Below are 22,332 nucleotides of genomic sequence, written 5' to 3' on the forward strand. Positions count from 1 at the left end.
GCTATTTTTGCTGTTGAAAGCAACATTGAAGAAACAAATCGGCAAATTGACTTGGACCATCTCGCAGTTCTCTTTATGTACTAATCACAATAGAAAACATTGTCACTATTCTAAACTATATATTCTCACGTTTTCAAGGTGTGGAATTGTTGGTCTTACTTTAAAGGACAACCGACGCCATTTTTTTGTTTCCTAACTGACATCAGAAAAACGTTTTATAGCATCTAAAATACCCCAAACACGCAGTATGATATTTTTAGTCAAATGCAAAACACCAATAAAAATGACTTAAAGTGTCGCAAAACTACTTCACAATGACCTCAGAAGGTCCCGCCCCCTTGTTCGTGATGTCACGCCAGGATGTCTTGCCTTGCTCTAGAATCAAAACAATGGCTTCAGATTCGGAGAAGATGCTTTCTTGTTAATAGTTATACTAATAATAGCAAAGAGTTCTGAAGAGGAAAGCATAAATGATTGCAATCGATTAAAGAAGTCCTTCCGTGTCATTTTGAGGCATCTGGACTCCAATGTAGCGTCCCAGAAAATGCACAAGATGGCGCCCAAGCTCCGTTGGAAATGGGCTGATTTGTCTGCTGGGAATTTGTGTCAACTAGTATCAAGTAGTAGTCTTGGTGCAACAAACAACTATTCACCATCGCGTTATGTTTTTTCCTTCTAATTTCACGATCAACACGATGTTTTCAGACCAAACAAAGTACCCAAAATGCATTGTGTGTCGCTTTCTCGGTCAGGGGCGTTCCTGTAGTGACGTCACGTATGGACTCGTCACCAACTCAAAAACAAGACTTCCTGAATATTCAGCGCGAGTCTTAAAATGTAAAATATAGCAATATGCGGTGGAATCTTTGCAAAATACGCTCAGTAGAAGAAGAATTGAAGTGATTTTACAACTTATGGAGACAACTTTTCCGCAGGCGTCGGTTGTCCTTTAAAGTGGCCCGAAATGAGTCGACATCAGGAGGCACCGCAGAAACGTGCGCGACCGCCGCACAACTCGAAGACGAAAAAAAAAAGCAAATGTCTTCAGCACATTCTTTTCCAGCCATGACGGACGGACCAGTAATAGACATGACTTCATTTAGGTGAGCGCATTTCAAATGTTTTATTCTTACTTACGCACACACAAGCGCACGCAGACACACATGACCAAAAATAAATAAATAAATTCTGGCCCATGTTGGCGATCAACTGGAATTTGGTAACAATCCTCCAAAATAAAATCATTCAGCAAATGAATACTGATTGTTTGAATGCGCTGTTTGTTACGGCACTCCTCATGAGGGACACCTGCACAATCGAATGCAGTGATTCATATAACACAGGGATCATAATTAACCAAAACGTCTGCTAGTGTGAAGCTTTGAAAAACGGAAGAAAATTTTGAAAAAAAAAACTGGTAGAATTGCACGGAATTTTACCTTGAAACGCGATTAAGCTTCACTGAAATAACCATTGTGGAAAATGAATAATATGAAAATGGTGTCATCGACCATCTGTTCTATTAAAAATGAGGCGATAAATTGGTCATTTATTTCTAAATTGTTCCAAATCATATCCGACAAAGATACATTTCTTCTGGGGCTGAATTCTTTTACAATTCATTATAAACGGGAAAATAAATATTTAATCTAAAAAAAAAATTAGTCAAGGAACTGACGTTTGACCTTATATGCTCAGTTTGTAGCATATTTTAAAACCTTAATGACTTAATGCTTCCTTAACAAAGCCAATCGCCGGCATAAGTGACGACAGGGTTTAGATATAAAATTGTTGCTTTAACTCGAGATTACGAGTGTAATAAAAGTACTCAAAAGTGCTGTGAATGGTTTAGAACAGGGGTGTCAAAGTCATTTTTTGCCGCGGGCCACATTGTAGTTACGGTTTCCTCTCGAGGGCCGTTATGAATTTGGGGAACCCATTAGAATGTTTAAATCCCTTCAAATATTACATATAGAGCACACAGCAAATTAATGAATAACTCGTTTTCAAATCTGAAGTCAAGAAGAATGACTTTTTTTGTGGTTAACATCCAAAAATATGAAATTTTGGCTCAGATTTTAGCAATCATCATGGAATTTAACAAGTTTGATTTGCTTTCGCGAGCCGAAAAAAATGATGTGGCGGGCCGGATTTGGCCCGCGGGCCTTGACTTTGACACCTGTGGTTTAGAATCAGGGGTGTCAAACTCCGGTCCTCTAGGGTTCGTAGTCCTACATGTTTTCTAAGTCTCTCAGGTGTGTTGCAACAGGGAGACTTGGAAAATATGTAGGACCACAGCCCTCGAGGACCGGAGTTTGACACCCCTGGTTTAGATCCACAACAACCGCAGCGCGCCACCATTACATTGCTAACATCCCTTATCTCTCAACATCAGCCTTAAAGGCTGCTTGTTCTGTGCCTCCTCCTGAAAAACTTCAGTTTCCCATCCCCACCCTGAGGCACTTCCTCCTCTTCCACTTTTCCCGCCTGCTCCTCGTGATCCATGTCGAGCTCCTCAAAGGACGAGCTGCTAGCCAGTGAGCCGTCTGAGCCTCGCTCGCTTCTGTCATTGCGCTTGGTATCTCCTTGCGCTTCGACCACGTCCCTCAGAGGGAGGGACGAAGCCAAGGAAGCGGCCGTGGACGCGGCCAGGGACGTCTCTCGGCTGTCCCAGGGAACGCCGGCGCTTCCTGAGCTGGCGTCGCTGTGAGAGTCGGCTCCTGGAGGAGAAATGGAAGGCTGAAGTGATTCATTGAGTAAAAGGAAGCAACATATTTACACACATGTGGTGTGAGGTGGTATCTCTCCCACTATTATTTCTTTCTCATTTGCCATTTCAATATTCACACAAATGATCACCGTGAATGAAATACAGTATTTTCCGCTGTATAATGCACCCCCGAAAGCCTTGATTTTCTTCCAAAGATGACCCTGTGCCTTGTACGCCCATGCACCTTATATGTGAAGTCATATTGAGTCGCAACGGGTCTCGCAACTACTGTCAGCAGCCACTGACTCCATTTTGGAGTAGAGGAAGTATTGCATAACCCCAGGATCTACTATAGCGCCTTATAATACGGTATGCCTTATATTTGGAAAACCTTTATAGACAGGTAACATCCAACTTACGACCGGCTCGACTTACGATCACGACCTCCAGACCCTATTTTCATAAAATTTAATTCTACGGCTGGAACCGCAACGCGCTAGCAGGCCGGCAACGCGTACGACAATTTTGGCCAACCAGCCAGCATCTCACGCTCGCACAGCAATCGACCGTGTGATGGCACCAGAGGCGGGAGTTCGCGAGTTAGCCTTCGAGTTTCTATTCAACATTTTGAATGAATTTCGACTTGCGACCATTTTGACTTACGACCGTTTGGTCGGAACGGAACTCGGTCGTAAGTCAGATGTTACATTGGATTGGACTGGATATGCCTTTACATGTGTTTATATATTATATTTGGAACACTTTTTTCATTCATTGGAGGCGCGCCTTATACTCCGGTGCACCTTATACACCGGATAATATGGTACATCCTTTATTGAATGGATTTCGACTTACGACCGTTTGGTCGGAACGGAACTCGGTCGTAAGTCAGATGTTACACGTGTTTATATATTATATTTGAAACACTTTTTTTCATTCATTGAAGCTGCGCCTTGTATATGGAAAATGTTTGAAAATACACTATTCATTGGGGGTGCGCCTTATACTCCGGTGCACCTTATACACACTTTTTATATAAACTTCTTGTTTCAACTGGAAATGAGGAGGACCTTAGCCTCATACGTAATACTGTATATATGAAAATGGCGGCGGAGGGTAAAAGCAGATAATTTGAAGTTGCAACATCAAACTTGTGGAGGAGATATGCCACCTATTTTTGTTTGGCTGAGCAACAGAAGCGGAACTTCCCTCATTAGTCTCTCACTTAAGTTTCTATGCCACGCAACACTTGACTGCGCTTTTCATCATTTTCCTTCCCGTCACTCAAGCGCCGTCTGCAAGAATCGCTATCAGCCGGAATCACAGATCAGGAGCTGTTGGACTCTGAAAGTATTACAGGGCTGATCATGTGACTGTGGAAATGGCCGTCAGTGATGTGAAGATGTTATTTTGTGCACAAGTGCACGTGGTGTTGTCATAGGGAGGTAAGTGAGGCAGGTCCAACGCTTGAGTGGCAATATATTGCGAAGGATTATGATGACCATTTGACCATGTCGCTACTTCCAGCTGCTCCCTTCTGGGCTCACAGCGACATGCTCCCTTGTGCTCATCTTCTCTCTCATTCTTCATATTGCCTACAGGCTTCTTTAAAATAATAATAATAAATAATAATAATAATAATAATAATAATAATAATAATAATAATAATAATAATAATAAAGTGCCTTTCAAAAGTCTCAAGGACACTTTACAGTCACAGACAAGCATTGGTACTATAATACTATAATAAATAAAATACAATCAATAAAATACAATTATAAATACAAACAAGAAATATAGCTACACAGAAAATGCAATTTTAAATAGGTGGGTTTTGAGATGGAACTTGAAGGTGGGAAGAGAATCGATGTTATGAATGTTGTTCAAATAGTCATCTTATATGTTTATAGAGTACCATTAAAAAATATTGCTTTTTTTTGGTCATAATTTTGCCATTTTGGGAGAATCAAACAAATGTTTGACAAAGCTAGCCCAAGTAAACAAACTGCAATTTTTCAATGGTGATTTGACTGGCTGCATTGCAACTTCAGGACCTGGATGACTTGCTGTGATTGATTAATTCCGACCTCATTTGCATGGAAATGATCAGCTTGATCGTGTCCTGCAGAAATTTGACCTCTTACTCCTCAGTTGCTGTGCCATATTGCTCGTCAATGTCATTATTGAACCAAGATGTAAAACACAGTAAAGTCTCGTTATATCGATATTCAAGGGAGTCCGAAAAAATATCGATATAACCGGGACTATCGATATATCCGACCCTGTTTGCATGTAATTTTCTCTGTGCGTGCATAGAAATAGTATCGATATAACCGGGACTATCGATATATCCGATATCGATATAACGACACTTTACTGTATTTAAGGTTAAATATTTTCACCATTAAAGGTTTTTTTTTTTTGCCTCAACACATTTTTCATTAAAATTTGTGATCAATTCAACACATCTGCAAATTAATAAATCCAATATTGTTTAACTAAATTCAGAGCCATTCCCAAACGCATGATGTGTTTTTGATCTTGCGAGGGTGGGTGGGGGTGCGATTGAAGCTTTGGTCAGACCTCGAGGGATATGTTTTTCCCTCCCACTAGGGGGCAGCATTTTCCTTTTGTACACCCTCATTTCAAGCTCAGATAACTCCAGACCCATATAACTTAGGGATTAACTCTTTTTTTCTAATGAAAGAAGAGACTCTAAAGTTTCTTACACTGCATTGAATGCTGATGTAGTCCTAAAATCAATATTCTGTGGTTCCTGCAATTTAAGTGAAAATGACAAAAACCCTGGCACTGGAGTGGACACTTTTTTGCACATCATCTGGCAGTGAATGAGTTAATCATAATGCTCACACTATGACGAATGTCACAGAGTACAAAAATAACAGCGTCTCATCACAACATAATTATCACATGGGATGTTTTATATGAGAAGTCCATTTCTGTTATTTGTCGAGGGGCTGAGAAATGTTCAGTTGATTAGCTGGCAAGTCCCAACAGGAGGCGACAGAAGCATATGTTCTTCGCTAAGGTGTGAATGGGATTTATGATGAATGCAGCTGATGTTTCCATATGGGAATGTCTCGACAAAACAAAGATATTAATGGGAAATAATGGCTTTGTTGAAGGATAATTGGGTAGACATAATGACTACTGGAAGGAATCCTGTACAAAACACACAAAAGTAAGTGCTTGTCACTTTCTAGTTGGGGCACGTTTAAATTGAGGGATTACTGTATTTTTCGCTCTATATGGCGCACCCAAAAGCCTTAATTTTCCTCAAAAGATGACCCTGCGCTTTATACGCAGGTGCGCCTTATATGTGAAGTCACAACAGGTCTCGCAACTACTGTCAGCCGCCACTGACTCCATGTCCCCCTCTAGAAGTCGTGCGTAATCGCAGCCTGGACTGTAGCGCCTTATAATGTGGTGTGACTTATATTTTGAAGAAGAAATATCGATATTATATTTGGAAAAACATTTTTCGTTCATTGAAAGTGCGCCTTATAGTCCGGTGCGCCTTATATATGGAAAATGTTTGAAAATACACACTTTATTAGGGGTGCGCCTTGTACTCTGGTGCAATTTATACACCAGAAAACACAGTACTTCCTGATTTTACAATCTTGTTTTTACAAACTGACCAGTGGATGGAATTGCTCAACTCTCCCCCAAAAAATACAAATAAAATACAATAAAAAAGTGTCACTGAAATGACCGTTTAGATTGTGTTTTCTGCCGAATATAAAGGCTCACTCACCACTCTCGCATGACCACTAAAAGGTTTCTGGGTCGGAAAATGGTCATAAAAAAACAAACATTTGGAATATTCCTTTAAGAGCCTCTTTTTGTTTTTTTGTTTGCGCAATAAGGAACATAGAAATATAATATACAAACTCGTGACTAAAATGACTCCAGAACAGCATTATTTCAGTATACAGTACAGTGAGACCTCAACTTACAAACTTTTTGTCTTACAAACGTCAAATTTATGAAAATTAAACCTTATAATAAGCACTATTTTCATAATACACACCCACCACGGCTGGCGGAGTGATCTTCGGCGGAAGCACACGACCGAACAGCACCAGAGGTTAAGTTACCAACAGTCCTTATGGAAGGTGACTCTCCTTCCATAAGCCGCCAACGACCATCAAAAAGGTAAGTAAAACTTGATTTTACAGCACAGTTTATTTCTTTAATTACAGTCCTCATGTAATGCGCCTATCATTCCAAACAGCAATTCCCTTTGACCTTCGACCGCCAACGCCATTCCATCAAGCCATAAATGACCATCACAAATGTAAATAAAGTGACTTTATGATACAATGCAGTGTATTTCTTTCATTATAATACAATAGCACATTTGTTATACATAGAATAAGGTATGTTGTGTGTAGTTTTAAGGCTTATTTAGTTGAAAAGTATATTTTATGGAAACCCGGGAACGGATTATTCCCATTTTAATGGTTTCCTATGGGAAAATGTTTTTTGAGATGCACACTTTTCGCCTTACACACTCTGTCTGGGAACCAATTAAGTTCGTAAGTTGAGGTCTCACTGTATATCCATTTTGTGACCTATACGGGAGATTTAATGCACTATATATGCCTTGCTTGGATCAATAAAAGATGAGAAAGACAGATCTCGTGTTTTCACGTTTTCTAATTTGCATAAATGACATAGTCATCAAACATATGTAGAATATGAACCTGTCATGGTCTGTGCGTTCATTCAGAAGTTATTTTGAAAAATGACAAGACCAGCCAGAGAGCTGTTCCGTCCATCAGTCCTTCATTTAGTCATTTGTACTTGTTGACAGTTAATCTAAGCATGGACGCGTAGTGTTGCTAATATCACATTACGCTCCATCACACGTACTTGGCATGTCAGAACAATTACCAACTCTCATTTATCCACATGTCCTCTGTGATTATGGTGTCTAACGTGTTTTGGTTGCAACGTGACTCAAGCTGTCTTCACCGGCGGGGCGCAACCATACCTCCATCACCAGCAATCGGATGTATGACCTCCCAATAAAACAACGCTTCTCTCGACATGCGGAGTGACAAAGACGATACGCTTGACTTGTCTGCTGTGTGTAAAATATTACCCGTGATGTCAGTTCCTCGGTCTTCATCAGAATCTTCCTCTTTCACATCAGTTTTTGCCTCATCTCTCATCTCCGGAACAAAGAAATCAGTCTGATGGGACAGTGGTACCATATAGTTGATGGCAAGCGAGTGACAAATCTCAATGTATGGGAAGGCTGACAGCTTCCTCTCCTGTGAAAATGGAAACACACACAGAGAAAAAGGTATAAAGTTAAAGTTACATAATTCTTAGGAATATTATTTCAACCAGAAGAATATCCGGTAAAGGGCAGTTCACCAAGGCTCAACTATTGGGAAATGAACAAAATACATGGGTCGCACTAAAAAATATAGTGTCAAATTGTGGAGCACACTAACTAGGCTCACTCAATGAAGAGTTCACTGTTTAACGGAATAACTGCCTCACTGACTACAAACTAACTGATTTACCGTAAGAAACAACTAACTGACATATTGACACAGTTGCAAACTATAACAGACTTTCTGAATGGCTTTGATCCCACAATGAAATTGAAAAAACAAATAGGCTGACTGATTGGCTAACTGAAAAAAAAACACATTTAGCTATATAGCTACATATGTGACTAGCAAACCTATCAATAAACCAACTACAGAAATCCATAAACCAACTACAGATTCTGTGAATCACTGTCTTACCAACTGACTAACGAATTGACTAACTAAGCAACTAACTTGGTAACCAAACTAAACACCTGTCTAACAACTAACTACTAGCTAAATGATTAGCTAGCCTACACACTGACTAACTTTTTATCTAACCAGCTCTTTTGCCTCACCAAAATTGATGAATACAAATGTATTTGCATTGTTTGGCGACTGTCGTGAATCCTTTGAGAAGCTATAATAATAATAATAATAATAATAATAATAATAATAATAATAATGACAGTATAGCTCAAGATACCATCAAACATACAGTACGTGTATACATCAGCGCTGTTATGTGCATTATGACGGTTTGATTGTTTTGTGTTGGACTGAGAAAAAATAGATTACCCCTCTAAGCAATAATGAAACAATTGTGAAAAGGACACCACGTGCATCAACATTTATTTTCTTATTTTTTATCTCATAAGGGCAGTTTCCAAAGCTCTCCAACTCATCTCTCTTGTGGGTTGTGTCAGCACTCTGGCCCACACGCATCCCATTGATTGCGCCCTTTCGGATTGTGCAAAATAACACTGTTTATGTTCACGCTGGCCTGCCCCTCGCTGTGTGAATGTTCTGTTTCTAGGCGAAATGTTCTGAGGTTCAGCGTTGCCATGGCTGAGTGGCAGAAAACCAGCGTCTGGTCTATTCAGGGTGGGCAGCGGCGAGAGAGGCTCGCTGGACTCTTAAAAAAAAAAAAAAATAGTCCCACGATGCACTTTCCACTGAGGTCAGTTTGACTTGGACCAGTTGATCGGTTTTTAATCTAATCTCCTATAAACTATGACTGGAGTAGTTGGAATGAATCACCAGGCTTCCCTGACGCTCACACAACAGCACTGTGGCTAACTCTATGCAAATGACATCGCATCTCCTTGAACCTGCCTCTATAATGAGGTGGGGGAAGAACAAAAAAAATCAAGACGGAGACAGTTGAAGATATGATACACGCACACAAACAGGGAAAAAGGGGAAGGCGTGCACCATCGCAACGATGCATCACAGGCGGTAACATGACTCTTATGAAAACAGCATCTTTTTCATTATCGGCATTTCCTCTCATTGTCGGAAGAGTCGATAATGGATCAATAAGGCGCTCCAGGTATTCCTTCTTATTGGCGACAACATAAGATCATCTCAGCCATTAACACAGCAGCAGTCTGTGAGTGCTGTTATTAAAAAAAAAAAACAGCCTTCATTCTGTTTTAGAAATGGAAAAAGGTGGTTGATCAGGTTAATTGTACAATTTGCCAAAGAGTGGAGGAGCATTTAATTGTTTTCCCTCTCATATTACGCCGCGGTAATTGCGGGATGAACAACATGAGATTTTTTTGGTTCGCTTTGTGGTAAATAAACACGTTCAGACCAATTGAGAAAAATTAGATCATTTCCTGCCACTTTGCTTGATGAGCTCTCACGGCACAGTTGTTGGGTGGCACTGAGGCAGCCCAAAACTAGCTATTAAGCTAGCTATCTATATAGCGAGTTAGCTATCTAGCAAGCTAACTACCTGATGAGCTAGTAATCTAGCGAACTTGCTAGCTGGCCAGCTAACTACCTGGCGAGCTAGCTATCTGGCGAGCCAGCTATCTAGCGGGCTATTTATGTAGCGAGCCAGCAATATAGCGAGCTATCTATCTAGCGAGCCAGCTATCTAGCAAGCTATCTATCTAGCGAACCGGCTATCTAGCGAGCTATATATCTAGCGAGCCGGCTATCTAGCGAGCTCTCTATGTATGTGTAGTCTAGACATACATAAGTATGTATTTATTTATGATTCATTTATGTATTTATTAATCTGTTTATTTGTTTGTATTTATTGTATTTTTTTAAGATATTTTGATGAAACCAAACTGAAATATAACTTTGAGCAATACTTTTTGACAATGAATGGTACAAAGGCTTGATACTGAAATGGAGCGGCAACAAGAAAAATCCCACGGAACATAAACAGGATGTAGCCATTAGTAGAATGTTGTATAAGAATTTTTTTTTTTTTAAGTTTAAATAGCAAGAACGCTGTTGGCTTCACAGCATGTGGGATCCTTGCCATGTTATTTGCAAAGAAATCTAGTAGGCTGATAATTTGGATGTGATTGCGCTTAACTTTGCCTCTCCGCTTTAGAGTCGGGAGTTTCAGCGACTCTGAAAAACAAAACTAAATCAAGGTGAAGATTTGAAAGCTCACGTTGATTCAATCTTTTGATTGGTAAACAGAGCAAATATAAAACATAAAACACAATAATGACTATGCTGTCAGGATATCCATTTCTTATATAATAGCTTTGGAATACAGTAAAGTCTCGTTATATCGATATTCTCGGGAGTCTGAAAAAATATCGATATAACCGGACTATCGATATATCCGATCCTGCGGCCATGTAATTTTCTCCTTGAATTCATAGAAATAGTATCGTAATAAGCAGTACTATCGATATAACCAATATCGATATAACGAGACTTTACTGTATATCGCCAGTCAAGAGGCGGAGTCATAGGTGTAAAAAAAAATATATATATATATATATATATGATTGCTGTTTACTTTTTAAGTGTCATATGTCTCGTGAGACCTACCAGATAGCTAGCGCAGAACCACAACCCCCATTTTCTTCAGCAGCATAGGAAAAGAAGGAAAGTAGCGTGCCTCATTTGCGCACATACATATTTCACTGACCGGTAATCTATACTAACTGTCCTGGAGCAATCAAAGCCCGCCTGCAGCGTAAATGTTTTAAGTATATGACAAGTGAGCTGTTCCGCTACTTCCCGGCTCTCTTTCCTGGTTCCTGCCTGCATGCGCACGCTTGCATGTTGGGTGTCATCTACTTGCCGACAGCCTGTCATTAAGTCAACACGCATCCACTTAACTCGCGACTCCATATGGGAGCTGCTGGGGTTGTTAACTTTTCCCCGCAGGCAGGCACACAAATCTCAATCTCCCTGCAGACACTGAGCCCTTTTGTTTCTTTGTAAACATTTTGGAGAGAATTGAGTATGTTTATTTATTTAATTTATTTTTGCATTCATATATATATATATTTGCATATATATATATATATATATATATATATATATATATATATATATATACTTATTCATGTATTTATCATCTATTCATGTATTTATTTATATACAGTAAAGTCTCGTTATATCGATATCGGATATATCGATAGTCCCGGTTATATCGATACTATTTCTATGCACGCACGGAGAAAATTACATGCAAACAGGGTCGGATATATCGATAGTCCCGGTTATATCGATATTTTTTCGGACTCCCTTGAATATCGATATAACGAGACTTTACTGTATGTAGTTATTTATGTATTTATTTATTCATGTGTTATTTGAATCTATCCATTTATGTATTAATTTATTTATGTATTTATTTATGAGTATTTATTTATGCGTATTTATTTATGTTTATTTATTTATGTGTATTTATTTTTGCATTCAAGTATGTATGTATGTACGTATGTATTTGTTCATGTGTTTACTTATTTAATCTATGTATGTATTTATTTATGTATTTATTTATTTATGCATTTATTTATTTATTTATTTATTTATTTATTTGTGTATTTTTGCATTCGTGTATGTATGTATTTATTTATTTATTTATTTATCATCTATTGATTTATGTATTTATGTAGGCGGCTCGGTAGTCGAGTGGTTAGCACACCGGCTTCACATTGCAGATGTTGCCGGTTCGCGTCCCGGTCCGGCCTCCCTGTGTGGAGTTTGCATGTTCTCCTCGGGCCCGCGTGGGTTTTCTCCAGGTCCTGCGGTTTCCTCCCACACTCCAAAAACATGCATCGCAGGCAGATTGGCCACTCCAAATTGTCCCTAGGTGTGAGTGTGAGAGTGACTGTTGTATGTCTTTGTGTGCCCTGTGATTGGCTGGCAAACAATTCAGGGTGTCCCCCGCCTCGTGCCCGAAGACAGCTGAGATAGGCTCCTGCGACCCTAATGAGGAATAAGCGGTACGGAAAATGGATGGATGGATGGATGTATTTGTGTATTCATGTATTTATTTATATATTGGTGTATTTGTGTATGTATATATGTATTTATTTATTTATCATCTATCAATGTATTTATTTTTCATGAAACAGCCGACTGAACGTTGAATTCAATCCCCCTCACAATAATTATGGCTTTGTAAAATCCTATCCATTGGCACCTTTTATTAAAAAGACAACATGAGGCTGACAAGATAGCGGCTATCAAAAAGTGAGTATCAACGTAATGTGTAGATAAGCAAGGAAATGGGCAGGAACACATTGTGTGCAAGATCATTTAATGGGCGGGAAGGCACATCGTCTCGTTTCACTCCTGTCAAAAGCGAACTTCACTCTCGTGCCTCTATTATGCAGTTGACCCGGTGAGCCTCGTTTCCCACCGAATCAATACAAGTATTATGGCTCTTGGTGCGCCCTCTCAGGAAGTGTAACTGTTAGAATCAAATAATTGTCGGTGTTCTCAGGTGAGAGAATGCACCACGCATTGAAAGCGTGTGTGGTGAGACAGTAACACCATTGACTTTTGTGCTTTACAACACTAGAGCTTATATACACAACAGGGCGTGTGTGTGTGTGTGTGTGAGATGGAGGACATGTGGAGGGACACACACACACACACACACACACACACACACACACACACACACACACACACACACACACACAAACACACGCCTACACATTTATATAGACATATAAGGGAGGTCTCGTGGGGCTTTGCAGTGTCTTTGACCTGTAGCAGCTGCCCTGTTGAGTACGCAGCATCCCCGCCTCCAATAAAATTGCCACAAAGAAAATTTTTAAAAAACATAATTTGGGCCATCATAACCACTGCATCATCATGATACAACACAAAGCAGGTTCTACAACATGAATAGGAAGTCGCCGCTCCATACCTGTCAAACGGCCGTATTTTGTTGTCTTCTGTACGATTTTTTGCACATTTTTCGATGTGTACGGCAGGCATACAAGAAAGTTTGTACAGGAAATGCAAAAATTGTTAAATATAATTTTTAGATCTTTTTTATTCCGTTTTTGTCATTAAATATTAGCAATACGTCTGTGTAAGCTCTCAGTCGTACAGGAGTGGTCCATCGATACATGGCGGTAAATATTAGCAGTAATGTTAATGATAACAAATATCGCTACTCGTAAAAATCAAAGTCGACCGCCGAGAAAACAAGTCAGTGGGAAAAGTTTCCAGAAGAAACAAAAATTCAGACGTTCCGGTCAAGTGGAATTTTATTTTGAAATCAGTTAAATTAATTTTTAAATAATATTTTATCATATTTTTTTCACTGTAATATCATTCATATTTTTTTTAATAAACATTACATCATAACATTGTAAGAACACAAATTCTAATTATTGTTTTGCTGTGGACACATTCAATTTTTCCACAGCAAAAAAAAACAAAAAACAAAGCCACAATGCTCTAGAACACAGGTGTCAAAGTCAAGGCCCGCGGGCCAAATCTGGCCCGCCACATCATTTTTTTCGGCCCGCGAAAGCAAATCAAACTTGTTAAATTCCATGATGATTGCTAAAATCTGAGCCAAAATTTCATATTTTTGGATGTCAACCACAATAAAAGTCATTATTCTTGACTTCAGATTTGTAAACAAGTTATTCATTAATTTGCTGTGTGCTCTATATGTAATATTTGAAGGGATTTAAACATTCTAATGGGTTCCCCAAATTCATAACGGCCCTCGAGAGGAAACCATAACTACAATGTGGCCCGCGGCAAAAAATGATTTTGACACCCCTGCTCTACAACAAAGAACATACTTGATTATTGCTAGAAATATGTTGTAACTTGTTAAAAGTATTAATGTTTACATGTGAAATTACGTTCATAAAATTGCGCAATCAAATATTACACACGCCTATGGTTTCTTTTCTCAGGAAGGAAAAATTCAGCCGTTAGTAAGGTCACAGTGTCTCGCAGGTTGACAGGTATGCCGCTGTGATTTCCACCTTTTTTTATCTTCTTGGTCAGCTTAGTTTGGCTGAAGGCTAAAAGATTGGCGCTAGGAGACAAGCAAGGTTCGCGCTCACAAATGGACAAGAGTTGCCAGAGTAGTCCTGATAATAACAACATCAGACCAACCGTTGGGGGGGGAACACAGCATTCGACTGCAGTAAATTCGATTTAAACAGAGTGCTTGAATCTGCTAGTGGTTGTCGATACCAGTGATGTACTGTATTTCTTCGTTTACACAAGCCACGGCTTGAATGAAACCACACCCAGACTACTAGTTATTTATGGTTGTATATCACAAAACGGTAAATTGATTGTCATGAAATATGGTAGTTCATTAATTGAATGCACTAAAATAATAATAATAATAATAATACATTTCATTTATAAGCACCTTTCAAAACTCTCAAGGTCACTTTACAGTCACAAGTTTTCTCTGGCTGAGCAGCGGCAGCCACACGCAGCAGCGTTCACTCAACCACTAAAATAGATAGAAAGCTAGCTAGCTAGCTAATAGATAGCTAGATAGTCATATAGCTAATAGATAGCTAGTTAGTCGCTTAGATAGCCAGATAGCTAGCCAGATAGCAAATAGATAGCTAATAGTTAGCAAGTAGATAGCTAGCTACATAGCTAGCTAGATAGTTAGCTAACATCCAAAAGGAAACACGCTGGATGGCGATATTTGTTTGTTGTGTTGTTTTATTTCTTTTAAATCTCCAAATGTTCTTTTTTTCCTCTCATTTGATGTTTTGCCACTGCAACTTAAGAAATGTTTTTCAGTGAGACACACACGCACGCGCGGCCACTTTTCAACAAAATGTCAGAATGTATTATTTAAAATAACTATTTAAAATTAACTCATTCACTGCCAGACATGTGCAAAAATGTGTCCACTCCAGTGCCAGGGTTTATGTCATTGTTATTCGAATTCCAGGACCCACGGAATATTGAGTCTTAGGACAACATCAACATTTAATGCAGCGTAAGAAACCTTGGACTCTCTTCTTTCATCAAAAAAATGAGTTAATTCCTAAGTAATATGGATCTGGAGTAAGAGCTTGAAATGAGGGTGGCTGTCCAAAATACAATGCAGTACATACATATTGATTTATATAGCGCTTTAACAACAGCTGTAGCTGGAACAAAGCGCTAACATGGAAAAAGGGTAATTCTGCCCTCTTGTGGAAGGGAAGAAACATTGCCAGAGGCCATGGCCAGCGCTGTATTGGCACCCAAACAAGAATAAAAAAAAAAAAAAAAATGGAAATGGCTCTCTACGTCATATTTTCAATTCCCGAATAAATTTGTGAATGCCAAGTGAATGAGTTAAAATGCCTTTCAAACAAAACTCATTGACGCACGACAATGTTCATACAGCCGATAAAAGTTTTGTTCAAGGGGCTTATTTGATACGTGGCGATTTGGAAATAACACCAACAATTGAGTACAACAACAAGTGGCGTGAGCAGTGACCTGTGAGTTTTGTTTTGCGCTCCACTGACACACTGGTGGCATTCTACAGTGCCTCGGAGGACAGCAAATTTTCAAGATGACTACACCTATCAATCCCGCATTGATACTTTGGACACACGACAATGAATCTGATAAAGGACAACCGACGTCTCCGAACAAGTTGTGTCCATAATTTGTAAAATCGCTTCAAATGACTACTACTGAGCGTGTTTTACAAAGATTCCACCGCATATAGCTATATTTTATGTTTTAAGACACGCACTGAACATTCAGGAGGTCTAGGACCGAGAAAGCGACACACAATGCATTTTGGGTACTTTGTTTGGTCTGAAAACATCGTGTTGGTCCGTGTTGATGGCGAAATTAGAAGGAAAAGACATAAATAACGCAATGGTGAATCGTGTGTTACGCCAAGACTACTATTTGATACGAGTTGACACAAATTCCAAGCAGACAAATCAGCCCATTTCCAACGCAGCTTGGGCACCATCTTGTGCATTTTCTGGCCGCTACATTGCAGTCCAGGCGCCTCAAAATGATACGGAAGGACTTCTTTAATCGATTGCAAACATTTATGCTTTCCCCTTCAGAACTATTTGAATCATATTCATAACTAGATGAGTAACAAGAAAGCATCTTCTCCGAATCTGAAGCCATTGTTTTGATTCTAGAGTAAGGCAAGACGTCCTGGCGTGACGTCCCGAATAAGGGGGCGGGACCTTCTGAAACTCGCCATTTCCGAGGTCATTTTGAAGTAGTATTGGGACACTTTAAGTCATTTTTATTGGTGTTTTGCATTTGACTAAAAATATCAGCCTGCATGTTTTGTGTATTTTAGATGCTATAAAACGTTTTTCTGATGTCAGTTCGGAAACCAAAAAAATGGTGTCGGTTGTCCTTTAAACTATTAAAAAAGAGGTTTTATTTTTTGTTTCATTCTGCAGTATGTACAGTTTTGCATTGTAAAAAAAAATGACTACATTGTACTATGCGGATTTCACCTATTGCGGGCTATTTTTGGAACGTATCTCCCGCGATAAACGAGGGTTCACTGTAATTATTCCCAAAACTGGTGGTGACAATTGATAACTGTTAGTGCAATTCGCTATACGAACATATTGAAAGATCTTTTTGCATCATTTTGTTTTTCTTGGGACTTCCTGACACGTCATATCCTGCCCGCCTTTACACGACGTCACATCCTGTACGTCACATCCTGTCCGTCTTTTATAAAGGCTCTCCCAACACGTCTATCTTCCTCTCTCTGTCTCTCCTCAACCGACCTCACAATGTCTCTGCAGTCTACAAGATTAAAATAACTTATTCTGTTCAACACCTGGCTTCCTGCTGATTTCACCATCCCACTTCTAACACCCTGAAGAGCGATGAACCAGGGACGAACGATCACTTTTAACCCATCAATGACGACCCCCCTCCTGAGTTGAATCGAACTCCACCCTTACCCGAGTGTGTTTACTCCCAGCACGGCGCAGACTCCACTCTGCTTGCACCCCATAACCCCTTCCTCCCCCTTTTCATATATGTGGAAAGAGACAAAAGAATGTTACACACACTTCTACTCAGGTGTCCAATTTGGACTGTCCCTTGTGGTCACACACTTCCCCGGGAAAGAGTATTTTCATTCTCTGTGCAATTGAGCAATTTTTTTTGGACATCCCATCCTCTGCAAGCCCAGACTAAGGCGATCCCCTTTGTGGAAAAAAAAGATGGCTTCGGGTGGGAATAACAGTGGGCTAAAGGCTGAAAATTGCTTTGCGATATAAAAGCGGTGGAGTTGTAACAGTGGGGGGGGGGGGGCATTTTGTGGTCGTAGGGGGTGTTGTTGCAGCCTCTCCATGCACCCATGCGATCAATACATGCAGACTTGATTAGCGACTGTGCAAGTGTATTGTCTGTGTCAGCAATGGTTGCAGCCTCCAGAGGTTCTCTACCATCGATCTGCCAAACTGGCAGCAGGTGAAGGGCCATAAGAGCTTCACCTGGCAGCATTTTGACATGCAGGAACGGACGGGTCCATTAAGATGGAAAGTGACAAATATCAAATTGATATGCTGTGGTGATCCCTAACCTGCCTGCCAAGCAGGCTTTGAAATATGAGGGATCATTTGTGACCACTGGGAGCTGCAATGAAATGTCGGGCTGCTTCAAACTGGCCGCGGGTGCCAATTCTGATGAAGATATTGTTTGATAGCCATCCCATAATAGAATATTCAAGAACCGTTCGTGGTAGGTTCTGATTATTTGAAACTGATCAGAAGCTGGTATAAAAAGAGTAAAATACAGCGATGTCTTGAGGTAGGATTAAAAAAAATAGTGGTTCCATGAACACATTTTAAAATTAGAATACTTTCATCGCAAATCGCTCTCTCCATTGAAATGAATGGAAACGCCATTAATCCGTTCCAATCTCCCTCTGCTGACATATGATGCGCCATCATTTACCATTCAAATGTTGATTTCATTAAGGGTTTTTAATACCTAAACTATTAATGCTAGTACTGGCATGTCAACCGTCATGGAAATTTCAGCGCTTTATCGGCACCCAAACAAGAAAAAATTAAACCCGAACAAATTTGGGAATGGCGCTCTATATCAAATTTTCAATTCCGTAATAAATTTGTGAATGCCAGTGAATGAGTTTAAATACCTTTCAAACAAAACTCTTTTGACGCACGACAATGTTCATATGGCCGATAAACAGTTTGCTCTTTGAAAACTGAGGTGTAATTCTCTGTTTTACATTTACCGTTAAACCTCGGTTTTTGACCATAATCTGCTCCAGAAACCTGAAGTTTTCAGACCAACCAAAGTACCGCAAAATGCATTGTGTGTCGCTTTCTCGGTCAGGGCCGTTCCTGACGTGATGTCACGTCAGGAATCGTCACCAACTCAAAAACATGACGAGTCTGAAAACGTAAAGTATAACGTAAAGTATAGCTATATGCGGTGGAAGCTTTGGCAAATACACTCAGTGGAAGTCATTTGGAGTGATTTTACAAATTATGGACACAGCTTGTCCGGAGGTGTTGGTTGTCCTTTAAAACTAAGCAAAAACAAGCCTGGCAGCAGCAAAAAACTGGCCCTTTATGTGTGCAAGCTAGTTTGTGCGTAAATATATGCGTGTATGTGTTCCCTGGCCCTTCTCCCTGTCTCGTTCTCACCTGCGCCTCATTATCCTTGGTTAACTCATGTATAGTATTTAACCTTTTATCTCATTCTGTCTGGTTGCCAGTTCCTTGCACCTTGTCGGCATGTCCTATCATTTCTTGTTCTCGCCACTGACTCGCTCAGTTATTTTTTTTGGATACCTTTTCCTTTCGCCGACTGCCAATCCGTGGACCGAATCCAGTTCGCTTATTAAAGGTTGTGATTGTTTTTTGGACTTCTTGTACTGTTGGTCACAATGCTGATTGTGTTGAAAAGCAGTGGAGAAATTTACAGCTAATTAGTGCATTGAAATCGTCGAAAAAGTGGCACAAAGATGATATAATATTGATCGTACACATTAAGATTAGCTGAGTTTCATTTTAAACAGGCAAGATAGATTTCTAATTTTAATTTAGATGTTAATCTGGGAGTTTAATATGTGAGGTATTCGTAAGGTTCCTCTAATGAGATACAATTAAAAAGAGATGTGGATAGTGGCTAGGAGATGGAAAAAGTTGACTTTATTCCTCCTCATGCAGGCAGGCCTCTCTAATGGCCGACCTCGTCAAACGCAAGTCATAATGAGTCTCAATGCACCGCAGCAGCAAACCCGGAGGAGCTGTGTGGTAGTGAAGAACTGGCTGCCACGTGAATCCTTGCTCATCCATCAGGCGAGAAGCATTTAAATTTGGTGAAATTGCATTGGCGTAATGAAGCCCCCATCATTATTATCAGACTAGGCTCCACGTGCCCCATTGATCGTTACCGTGCCAATCAATCAATTTCGGAATATGCAGATATCTACGATGAACGTGCAAGTAAAACTGTCTGCTTGGACAGATGGATCCACAGAATGAGATGACAGATACGTGGATGAGGCAAAGAACCGACAGAAGAGAGAAGTCATGGGCAATGAAAATGAAGAATAAGCGGAGATAAAGCAACGTATTGCGTAGGATGCATAAGAAATCATGAAACAGATGAAAGCCTTGGGGCACAAACACCACAAGGCATTATTTCCAGGATAATAATAATAATAATAATAATAATAATAATAATAATAATAATAATAATAATAATAATAATAATGCATTTTATTTCTAAGTGCCTTTCAAAACTCTCAAGGAAGGTACATTTCAGCACTGTATGTCGTGTGTTTAAAAAATATGTCCACTCCAGTGCCAGGGTTTTTGTCATTGTCACTCCAGGACCCCACAGAATATTCAATTTTCGGACTACATAAACATTCAATGCAGTGTAAGAAACCTTGAGACTCTCTTCTTTCATCAGAAAAAGAGTTAATTCCTAAATTATATGGGTCATGAGTCATCTGAGCTTGAAATGGGGGCAGCTGTACAAAATACAACACAATACAATACAATACATATTGAGTTACATAGCGCTTTAACAACAGCTGAAGCTGGAACAAAGCGCTAACATGGAAACAAAGGAAATGCTGCCCCTTTCTGGAAAAGAAAAACATTGTCAGAGGCCATGGCCAGCGCTTAGTCAGCACCCGAACAAGAAAAAACAAAACCCAAACAAATTCGGGAATGGTGCTCTACGTCAAAGGTCCCCAACCCCCGGGCCGCGGACCGGTCCGTGGGTCATTTGGTACTGGGACCGTGCAGAAAGAATAAATAATTGACATAATTTCCGTGTTATTTATTATCTGAGTCCGAACTATGTTTTATTTTGAAAAATGAAAAATTACCAGCTTACATCCGTCTATGACTTACTCTTGACACATGTCAAAACACTTGTCTCGGTCACGTGATACATACCGCTAAAATTAGCCCACCGTATGCTAGCAAAATGACTATTCCGCCGGTCCGTGAACATAATGATGGATGAAGAATTAAATAAGTAAATGTTGACTTGAGCTGTTCGTACACCACTGTGTTTCACGAAGTATCAACAATCCACTGCATAAATCATAAATAAGTAGGCGTGCATGCTAGCATGCCCGATACATTTGCAGTACAGTGATACGTACGAATACGAAAGCTTCAGCTCACGAACTTTTTGCCTCACGAACATTAAATTTGCGAGCATATATTCTCACCTGACGAACTAGTTTTCGGCGGACAAACCAAACCACATGGCGCCACAATGGCTGGCGGACTAGTTGTCGGCGGATGAACACCAAACCACACTGTCGAACAGCGCCACGGTGGCTGGCGGACTAGTTTTCGTCACCCCCTTTCTTTGAGTGCGGACGTGGTTTGTTATCGAGTTTAGTAATTTTGCTATTAAGGGACCGAAAAAGAAACCACCACAGGCGAGTGTTAAGCCGAAGAAGACACAAAAGAAAATTACGGTCCAGCAGAAGTAGGAGAATCATCGAAAAACATGAACGAGGTGAGCGTTTGTGTGACTTCGCGTCCCAGTACCAGTACGCTAAATCGACCATTGCTACGTGTGGCTATGGGTGTTTCTGTGTTGTCTAAGCAACGGTCTCAGGCAATCGAAAAGGTTGAAAAACTTCTGCTTAGTTTGGATTAACAAAAAGCAGCTAGCAGGGGACAGTGAGAGTGAAGGAATTATCGCCGAGAAAGCATGGCAACTTCACTCGGATATCATCAAGAGGCACACTATATTGACGACCATCACAAAGGTAAATAAAACAACTTTATTATACAGTAATTTATTTATTTAAATACAATACAATAACACATTTATTGTACATAAAATAAGGTATGTTTAGCATAGTTTTAAGACTTATTAAGTACAAAATTATGTTTTATGGCGACCTAGGAACGGATTATTCTCATTTTAATGTTTTCTTATGCGAAATAAATGTTCGGAAGACAAACTTTTCACATTATACATACTTTCTGAGAACCAATTAAGTTTGTGAGCTGGGGTATCACTGTATGTTATTAGCATCATGGCATAATCATCTCGTTTGGATGTGCAATTACCCAATTGGCCGCAGAGGCAAGTACATTTCGATCAGCGACGTGCGATAAGTGGGGAGGGGGGGAGTTGGTTACTCCATGTTTTTGTCAGTTCATCAAGTTTTCACTTGATTGTCGCAGTTTTCCCATAGGCAAAAAAAGCGGACCCCATTTCCTGTGTATAGTTTCTATAAATATCTGCAACCATAATTACATTTGTTCAACCAATTTACAAGGGAATGATTGGTCTTTCATTGCAATTCTCCCC

General features: G+C 39.8%; 1 protein-coding gene across 1 annotated transcript in view; it reads right to left on the reverse strand.

The window, feature by feature from the left end:
• Positions 1 to 1,104: 1,104 nt before the first annotated feature.
• tex264a (testis expressed 264, ER-phagy receptor a) overlaps positions 1,105 to 22,332 on the reverse strand; it is a 55,086-nt gene continuing 33,858 nt past the window's right edge. Inside the window, 3 exon segments of the mRNA XM_089011008.1 lie at positions 1,105 to 2,445; positions 2,448 to 2,720; positions 7,842 to 8,013. Coding sequence (XP_088867134.1) covers positions 2,369 to 2,445; positions 2,448 to 2,720; positions 7,842 to 8,013 — 522 coding nt within the window. The 3' untranslated portion in view covers positions 1,105 to 2,368.

The sequence above is a fragment of the Hippocampus bargibanti genome, linkage group LG12, assembly GCF_051943395.1.
Source record: "Hippocampus bargibanti isolate YZ-2025 linkage group LG12, ASM5194339v1, whole genome shotgun sequence".
NCBI classification, from domain to species: domain Eukaryota; kingdom Metazoa; phylum Chordata; class Actinopteri; order Syngnathiformes; family Syngnathidae; genus Hippocampus; species Hippocampus bargibanti.